Source organism: Cystoisospora suis (assembly GCF_002600585.1).
Source record: "Cystoisospora suis strain Wien I chromosome Unknown contig_1703, whole genome shotgun sequence".
NCBI classification, from domain to species: domain Eukaryota; phylum Apicomplexa; class Conoidasida; order Eucoccidiorida; family Sarcocystidae; genus Cystoisospora; species Cystoisospora suis.
Genome location: NW_027154503.1, coordinates 3,455 through 13,074, shown reverse-complemented (window position 1 = coordinate 13,074; position 9,620 = coordinate 3,455). Strand labels below are relative to the sequence as shown.

The following is a 9,620-nucleotide window of genomic DNA, read 5'->3' as shown; positions in this document are numbered from 1 at the left end:
TTGCATGCCAACACTCGCCTCTCGTCTTACCCGCCTGCAGACAAATACCTCTACACATACATACAGACCAATACGTACACATGTCTCTATGTCTCTCTCTCTCTCTCTATCTATACATATACATTGAGACATCGCTATATGTCTATCTCTCTCTATAATAAAGGTGTATAGATACATCTCTGTATGTCTATCTCTCTCTCTATTTGTATATATATATACATACGCCTGCATGAATATACGAGTATTTACCTCCCCGTACTATGTATATAGGTATATGTGTGTATGTGGGTATGTTGTGTCTCTATTTGTGCGTGTGTAGATGATAGATATGCGCAGCTTTGAACTGAGCGAAGATCTCTAGTGTCTACTGCTAGAGGAGAAAAGAAAAAGAAGACGAAGCGAGAGGAGATGTAGACTTCTTCTTCTTCCTCTTCTTCTTCGGCAACTCGGACGGATCTAGGATTGATAGAAGTTGCAAGGCATGCACACGTCAATGAGATGAAAGACACGGAAGTCTGTTGTCTCTCTATCCTCCCTTACCGATCTCGGGTTCCTTCTCTCTCTACGTATATGTCTGTATTGTATCATAGACAGAATGAACGACAGAGCCTCTAGCCAACTAGCTGCCCCGGTAGCTGCCATACATGCTTGGAGATCACTCACGCCCCATCAGATGGAAGTCGATGCGCACATCTGTCTAAGGAGAGAGATCGGGTAGACATACATGTCTCTAGCTCCACCCCATATGTGTCTAACTATGTCTATTGTACATGTGTATCTCTCTATAGATGTCTCTCTATGTGTGGTAGATGCATCCATGTGTATGATGTGTCTAGCTAGCTGTATATGATGGATCAGTCGTATGTAGCCATTCTTCTCGCTTTAGTGAATGAGAGAGAAGGATGTCTTGTGTTGTGCTGGCTAGCTCTTACAGAATCTCTTGGGACTTGGGGAGCTGAGCATAGCAGAAGAGAAGAGAACCCCTAGATGACCCTAGTTCATCTTCATCTTCTTCTTCTTTTCTTTTTCTTCCTCTTCTTCGAGCCCGCCCTCCAGGTGCTGCTAAGCCTAGACCTTGTGCAAATCTCGCAAGACTTTGTAAGCCTTTGCTTGTGAGGCCTTCGACGTGAGGGTTATGATGAAGAAGAAGACAAAAAGAAAGAAGTGAAGAGACAGCAGACTACGCAACAAACAGAAAGGAAAACACAACATACACACAGAGACACACAGGTGTATGTACACCCCAGAGATCTTCACAATATTCATACAGAGGTAGACACCTAGCTACCTACACAGACACACATAGACATATAGACATTCTCACATTCATACATATACACTGCCACATACTCATACACAGACAGACACATACGCATACATGCATATGCATACATATACATACAAATACATACATATATATGCATGTACATACATATATATACACCTATACACACCTATACACATAGACATGTGGAGAGAGCTTCGGCAGTAGTGAAGGGTCTGCATGTGCCTACATATGAAGGGGGTGAGTCATGCATCCTAGCAGGTGTATCTTGAGCTCTACAAGAGGAGAAAGGGGGAGAAGAAGACCCAGGCCGGAAAGGACAGAAAGAGAAGATATTTAGAAGAATCGAATCTGACGTCAAACAGAGCTCCTGAATACTTGACAAGAAGAAAGAGAGGGGATAGAACTTAACACACAGAAAGGAAAAGAAAGAAGAGAGACAGACAGAGAGACAGAGAGAGAGCTAGAGGAAGGGACAGACCTAGGCACAAAGGTATAAATAGATAAATAGATAGATTAAAGATAGACAGTAGAAAGAGAGAGAAATAAAGATATATAGAAAGATTTAAGACAGATAGACTGACAATAGATAGATTGATCATCGAAGAGAGATACATTAAACATATGGATAAAGACAGACAGATAGATTAAAGATAGACAGATAGATTAAAGATAGATAAATTAAAAGTAGATAGAAGATAGATAGAGAGGTAGATAGATTTGTGCGAGACTTACAGATGCATAGTCTGTAAGGAGAGAAGATGAGGAGGAAGTGTGGCCCTCTTGAAGTGCGATAGAATGAAGAGTTTCCCTTGTAAGAATGTCTTTTCTTTCTCTCCCCTTCAATTCATCTTTCTCCCCTCTTCTCGCCTTTCTCTTCTGAGGCTGGCGACGATGCGGACGTGAAGAAAAAGAAGAAGAAGAAGACAAAGGAATTGACGAATGAGACAGAAGGTCCAAACTTCTTCTTCTTTCCCTTTCTTCTTCTTCTTCTCCTTCTCCTTCCTTCTTCTTCTTCTTTTTCTTCTTCTTCTTCTTTGTGTTCAGAGCATCTACACCTGGGAGAGATTCTTCCTCCTCTTTCTTTGTCATTTTCATGTTGCTCTTCCTCAATTCTTCCTCTTCTTCTTCTCCTCTTCTTTCTTTTTCTTTCGCTTCTTCTCGCACCTCGAGATGGCCTTGCTGTCTCGATGAAGAAGACGACGACGAGGGATAGAGAAGAGACGGAGACAGCTCCTCGTCCTGAGGGGAGACAGATCTCTCTTGTCTCTGTTCTCTAGGCAAAGGAGTCGAGAAAAAGGACGAGGAAGAAGAAGAAGAGAAAGATGAACGACGTCGTGAGGTAGAGCCTTGAGATGTCTCCTTCTCTTGAAGACGTGGCGATGCCAAAGAAGAAGAAGAAAAAAGACGATAGACATACACCACTCCATCCCCACCTAGAGACAGAAAGGAAGAAAAAGAAAGATGAAAGAAAGAATGAGAGCGAGAGAGGAGGATAGAAAATCTTCCCCTATATCACATATATATACATACGTATAGATGTCCTACACATATATGCAGACCTAGACATCTATACATAGATACACATATGTATATATATGTTAATACATATATATACATATATATGTATCGATTTACATATGCATGCATTGACGAGGAGTATAGAGACGGAGAGAAGAACGAAGAAAGGAAGGAAAGAAAGAAAATTCGACAGAGGAACAGAAGCATGTATGTATGTATGAATATGTATGTATGTATGCATATGTACGTATATGTATGCATGTAGTTGCATGTATGTACACGCTCTCTCACGAGAACGTCTATGATAGACTACGACTGCAAAGAGATTGATCGAGCGATCTCTGTCTCTGTATTTCTGTCTCTTTCTCTCTGTACGTCTATATTGAGCTGGGAAAGAAAGGGAAGTAAAGACGTTCTTCTCCACGCATCGACAAAGAGAGGAAAGAAGAGAGAAGAGAAGAGAAGAGAAGAAAAGCGAAGAGAAGAGAAGAAAAGCGAAGAGAAGAGTAGAGAAGAGAGAGAGAACTTTATCTTCACTGCGGGCTGCCGTCCATTCCACCTCCTAGAAGATAGAACCCACCCTCCTACTTCTCCTTCTTCTGCTTCTCTTCGTTTCTTTTCTTTCTTTCCTTTCTTTCTTTCCCTTCTTTCCTTCTCTCCTTGTTTCCTCTCATGACTTACACGTGGCGGAAAGGAGCTTTCCTGAGGCGTGAAAAGCAAGATGGGGAATTTTTCTTTCTTTTAGATCGAGACCTTCCACGTCATGTTCATAGCCTTTCGCAGAAATCTGACTATCTTTGAAGTTGAGAAGAATCTTCGCATCCGGCGAGAAAGAAGACGAAGAAGGGAAAGGGGCATGAGAAGAAGGAGGAGAAGAATGTGAGAAAGAAGAAGAAGAAGAGGGACGGAGAAGATGCTTGAGAGAGGCGTCGCGATTTAGAGAAGAAAAAGAGGACATTTCTCCCTGTTCTTCTTCTCCAGCTTCATCTTTGGTCTCTCCTCCCCCTAGGTCTTTTCTTCTTCTTGTTGTTGTTGCTCCTGCTCCTCCTGCTCCTGCTAAATCTTCTTTCTCATGAAAGGAATCTCCTCCTTTCATGGATGTTCCTATGAGACCCCGCCTTCTCTCTTGTGCTTTTTCATCTTCTTCTTCTTCTTCAGCCTTTTTCTTCTTTCCGTCTTCTCTTTCTTCTTCTTTTTGTTTTCCTTTAGAATAGAGTTCTCCCGTCTGTATCGGCGAAGAAGGAAGAAGAGAAGGAGACGGTGAAAGAGAAGAAGAAATAGGCATTTGATCGCCACATCGAAGGGGTTTCTCCCCCTGGCTAGCTACCCGCTGTAGATACACCCCACCATACACATGTCTCAGGTGTTCTTTCTCCCTTTCTTCTTCTTCTTCTTCTCTTCCTTCTTGGCGATTCTTTGGTAGAGAGATGTCTTTTCTCTCCTCTTGGTCTCTCACTAGCCCCTGTACAGAGAAAGAATGATCTTCCTCGTCTTTCACCGCAGCCACACAAACCCACGTTTTATCTTCTCTTTTCACATTCTTTTGAGGCATCTTGCGATTCTTCTTCCTTAGTACCATCCAGTCATCGATACGACTCGACCTCATATACAAACAAGAAGAAGAAGATGAAGAGGAGGAAGAAGAAGAAAAGGAAGAAGATGAAGAGGAAGAAGAAGATGAAGAGGTGTTAAGGAGATTCCCGACTGAAACGTCATGGTAGGAATGAAGCTCTTTCTCTACTGCGGGTTCTTCTTCTTCTTCTTTCTCTACCTCCTCTTCTTCCTCTTCTGTATAGACACCCCCTGCGTGTACCTTCCCTCGAGGGGATGACTTCTGACCTTCTCGAGAAGGAAGAGAGAGAGAAGAAGAAGAAAAGAGACCTTGCGAGGCAGGTTGCTTTTCCCCATGTTGGCGAGGAGGAGAAGAAGAAGAAAGAAAGAAAGAAGAAGAAGAAAGAACGCCTTCGCGGTCATCAGTCAAAAAGACAACGTCATGAAAGGTGGTGTCGTACTGTTCCTCTACAGGAGAAAGAGGAGAAAGACGAGGAAGAAGAGATGAAGAAGCAGAAGAAGAAAAAGAAGAAGAAAGAGAAGCGGAGGTCTTAGTCTCTGAAGGTCCTGCTGTATGTACACCGTCACTTCCATGCTGAGGTGGGTCATACCTGCCGCAATTCTGCTTCTGCTTCTTCTTCTCTCTTTCTTTTCTCTTCTTTGCGTCGTCTTCCTTTGCTTCTGCATAAACATATGAAGGGTCTGTATGTCCTTCTACATGAACGGAAGAAGAAGAAGAAGAAAAGTCTCCTCCAACAGAAAACGTTGTCCTAAAATCTTCCACGAAAACGAGACTATTCTCTTCCTCTTCCTCAACTTCTTCTTCTTCTTCTTCTCCCTCTTGATCCTTCTTCTTCGTCTTTTCTTCTTCTTCTTCATCTTCCTGAGCTATCTTCTTCTTCTTCTCCTGCGTCTTACTTTCTTCTAGTTCTTTTTCTGCTTTTGTTCCCTCCTGTAAGGCTTCTTCTTTCGTTTCAAGAGGCAGATAGCCATCGAGATTCCTATCATCCTCTAAATTAGGACAGAGAAAAACCTCTCCGTACTCTTCATGAGGCGATATACACTCAAACAGGAAAGTATCTTCATCTATCACGTCTTCTTCTTCTTCTTTCTCTCTTCTACCTTTTGTCGACTTCTCCTTTTCCTGCATACTTTTTTCTTCTCCTTCTCCTCTCCCTCTTCGATCTTGAGTGTGGAAGAAAATTACTAAGCAGTCTTCTTTCTCTTCTTCTTCTTCTTCTCTCTTGACCCTCTCTATTAGTAACGTCTCTTCATCTTCACCGTCTTTCTTCTTCTTTCCCCCTCTCTCTTCCCCTTCTCTTCTTTCTTCTTCTTCTTCTTTAACTTCGGTAAACTCTTCGTCATGTGGAATGTATTGCGCACTCTCAGATCCCTCTTCTTCTTCTTTGGTCTTTCTCTTTTCTTCTTCTTCTTTTTCCTTGGCCTTCTCTCTCCTTCTCAGATTGGTCTCGTGTGTAAAGTCTTCTGCATGCAGCGACAGAGAAGAAGATGAGGAAAAAGGGGAGAATGGAGGAGACAGAGACGAGAAGCATCTGTCTCTCCCTTCTCTCTCAGAGCTATTATCAATGACCATAGGATCTGCTTTCCCACCTATATGAGAGAAAATCTTCTCTCTCCCTGACGAGGAGGAAGACGAAGAAGAAGAAGAGAGACATCCATAGTCAACCTCGCTCTTTGTCGCTTCTTTCGCCTTTGCGTGTTGGTCGTCGTTTTCAGTCGCTTCGTCATCGGAGACAAGCCGATGCTGAGGCGAGTGGTGGACATGCTCTGTATGAAAGACAAGAGAAAAATCCTCTCCGTTCTCTTCTTCTTCTTCTTTGCTTTTCTCTTTCGCGCATAGAGAAGAAGATGAAGAAGACACAGACATTCGTAGAGCAGCTCTCGAAATCTTTCTGAAACCGCCATCTGAAGAAAAAGAGGAAGAAAACGAAGAAGAGGATGAGGGGTGACGATCGCGGTGTACGTACACCGGAAGTTCTGGAGGGGAAGAAGTATCGAGAGGGAAGATGTCGAGTGTCTCCTCTTTCTCCTTCTTCTTCTTCAGCTTGCAGGAAGAATAAGATGAAAGAGATTCTCTTTCTTCTTTTTCTTCTTTCTTACGAGCCATGGGATCCTCTCTTGCTCTCTCAGAAATGATAGATACTCCTTCCTGTTCCTCATCTTGCGGAAGATCAAAATCTTCTTCTCCTCTCTTCTCTCTCTTTTCAGTATCATCTTCTTCTTCTTCTCTCTTCTGTATTTTCTCCGTCAAGCTCTCTTCCTTCATGTGAAGAGAAAAAAGGTCTTTCCTCTCCTCTGCTACGAGGGGCTCATAAGTCCCACCTTGATGCCCTCTCTCGTTTCTCTTTATCTTCTCTCCTACAGAAGATTCGCCCCTATCACGAATACCCCCGCCATCTTCATTATCATCGTCTATCTTTCTTTCTCCTTCTTCTTGTTTTCCTTTCTGCGGAGTAGATCGATCTTTCTTGGCATGTCTATCTTCCCTAACCTCCACCTGCCCCCGTTCGTGTGAGTTCTCCACTTCTATACAGATCTTCTCCGACTTCTCTCCTTTACCTTCTCTTTCTTCCTCTTCTTCTTCTTCTCTCCCTTCTCTAGCTCCTTCTCGCTTCTGTCCTTCTTCTTGTTCATTATCGATGGCTTCGTCTGCTTCTTCTTTTTCTTCTTTCTTTTCATGAGGTCTAGCTCTTTGAGAACCTTCTTCATCTCTGTCTCTTCTCGTCTTCTTTTTCTCTTCCCCGACTTGCCGTTGTTCCTCGAGAAATATCTCTATCCTTTCCGAGCTTCCGATCTTCTCTTCCTTATTCTCCTTCTCCTTCTTCACGATCTCTTCCTTGTTTGTCTCTCTCGCTTTGTTTCTCTTCTTCTCTTCTTCTCCTCCTTCTTCTACATGTACTTCCATCTTCTTCTTTTCTTCATCTTTATCCAGAGACAGATCACATGGATAAGTAACGGAGCTCTCTCCACGCACATCTGCTGTCTCCGCCGTCTCCTTCGTCTCTTCACGTGCATCGCTTCTATCAAAATCGTGATCTTCTTCGCCCCCTCTTCTTTCTTTTACAGTCTCCCCGACCGCATGTTCCTCTTCTCTCTGATCTTTCCATCTCTCTTCTTCTTTCGTATCTCCTTCTCCTACATTTTCATGATCTGTCTTAATTCTTCCTCTTCTTCTCTCTTGCTCCTCTTCCTCTTCTCTATTTCTTTCTCTCTTTTCTTCTTCTTCTTTTATCTCGATCTTCTCTTCTTCTCTCCTTTCTCTGTCCTCCATGTTTCCAAGAGATCTTTTCTTCTCTTCGTCTTCTTTCTCCTTCTCTTCTTCTTCTTTCTCTTTCTCTTTCTTCTCTTCTTCCTCTTTCCTCTCTCTTTCTCTATCTTCTTTCTCTTCTTCTTTCTCAAAGAGATCCCGACGAAGGCAATCGGCCTCTTCTTCTTTTCTTTCTCCCCCCCGGTGTAAAGGAAGAAAGGGATGAGTCGAAAGAAGAGAACAAGCGATAATTCGCTGGGCAGGCGAAGAAGAGGAAGAAGAAGAAGAAAAGAGAGAGTTGGCTGGGAGAGACGTGTTGTGTCGGCTTGTTAACGAAGAAATAGGAAAGGGAAAGACGGAAGGCGAGAGAAGACTCTGCCTCCTCGATGTACAAGGAGAAGAAGAAAGAGAAGATGAAAGAGAAGATGGGAGAAGAGAAGGAGAAGAAATGAGAGAAGAAGATGACGTGCTTGATGTAGCTGGTTTGTCAAACACATCATCTGCTGGAGAAGGGAATGAAGAAGAAGAAGAGGAAGAAGAAGAAGAAGAGGAAGAAGAAGAAGAAGGGGAAGAAGAAGAAGAAGGAGAGAAGAGAGAAGAGGATTTATGTGCAGAGGTTTGTTGTAGAAGACCGTCCGTTTCTTGAAGAAGATTTAGAGAAGTTTCTTCTCTTTCTTTCGTAACGCTCGAGGCACCGCTAGGAAGGGCGAGGAGAGAGCTATCAGAGACAGAGGGAGCGTTAGATGGCAATTCTGTCTCACCTCTCATCTTCTTCTTCTTCTTGCTCGTCTTCTCCTTGTTACCTTCGTCTTCTTCTTCCTTCATCTCCTTCTCTCTTCCCGGTTCCTCTCTATCTTCTTCTTCTCCTCCTTCTCTCTTCAACCCATAAAGAGAGAGCGAGCGAAAATCTTCTTCTCTCTTCACATTCTTACTTCCCACCTCTTCCTTTCCCTCTTCTCTTTCTCCTAAAACGTCTTCTTTTTCTTCTTCTTCTTCTCTTTTCTTTCCTGTCTCTCCTGTCTTCTTCTTCTTTCTCTCCTTATCGCCATGAAGATCATCGAGGCCTTCGTCTTTCTCCATTTCTCTTTCTTCCTTCGCTCTTTCGCTTCCATCTTTCCTTCCTTCTTCGCAATCTACACCTCGCGACTCGTGAGTAGAGCGTGGCTCCCCACCCTCATCATGTGTTAAAGTAGAGAAGGAGCTCTTCGTAAGGTCTTGATCTACCTTCTTCTTCTTCGTCACGTCACTAGGAGAGACACCCTTCTTCTCTTCTTTCTCATCTTCTTCACTTTTCTTCTTCTCCTCCTCTTCCACCTGCTGGTCCGGAGGTTCTTTCTCTTTCTCGTCGTCTTCTTTCTCCCCCGAGGTATCTTCTTCACGAGGATCTTCTTTCGCCTTCTCTTCCGTTGTCAAAGAAGAAGAAGACGTTGCTTGCATCTTTTCCTTCTCTTTCTCAGGTTTCTGAAGAAGAGCAAGAGATTGATGGTGCTTATTGGTAGAAGAAAGAGCTAATCGCATTAAAGCTTTCCGCACTTCTTTCTGTCGATCTTGTCTCCGTCTCTGCTTCTCAGAGAGACACCCCGAGGAAGAAAAGGAAGAAGAAAGAGACGAAGAAGAAAGAGGAGATGACGAAGAAGAAGAAGAAAGGTCTTGAGACGGGGGAGCTCCAGGCTCTGGCACCGATCGAAAGACAGGGCGAAAGGCAGGGAGAGAAGACGAGGAACTGGTAGATGGATGTCTAGGAGATGAAGAAGAAGAGGAAGAGGAAGAGGAAGTGTGCTCCTGACTCCTACGCGAGTGGGGAGAGACGCGACCTGGCGAAGCGCAACTCGTGGTAGGAGACAGGGGATTCCCCAGAGTGTCGCTACTACTTTCTCTCCCCCGTTTACTTGAATGACGAAGAGTTGAGCTAAATAAATTCGTCGTCTTTTCTTCCTCTTCTGCTTCTTGTCCTCTTGGGGAAGAGATCCTTGATTGAGGTGTACATACACCTGA

At 43.6% G+C, this 9,620-nt stretch overlaps 1 protein-coding gene across 1 annotated transcript in view; it reads right to left on the bottom strand.

The window, feature by feature from the left end:
* Nucleotides 1-928: 928 nt before the first annotated feature.
* The window catches only part of CSUI_003776 (uncharacterized protein), a gene marked incomplete at both ends in the record, with an annotated part of 12,146 nt that continues 3,454 nt past the window's right edge, over nt 929-9,620 (bottom strand). Inside the window, 3 exons of the mRNA XM_068063971.1 lie at nt 929-1,180; nt 2,021-2,721; nt 3,488-9,620. The exon at nt 3,488-9,620 is cut by the window's right edge and continues 534 nt beyond it. Coding sequence (XP_067924052.1) covers nt 929-1,180; nt 2,021-2,721; nt 3,488-9,620 — 7,086 coding nt within the window. The remainder of the gene's footprint in view (nt 1,181-2,020; nt 2,722-3,487) is intronic.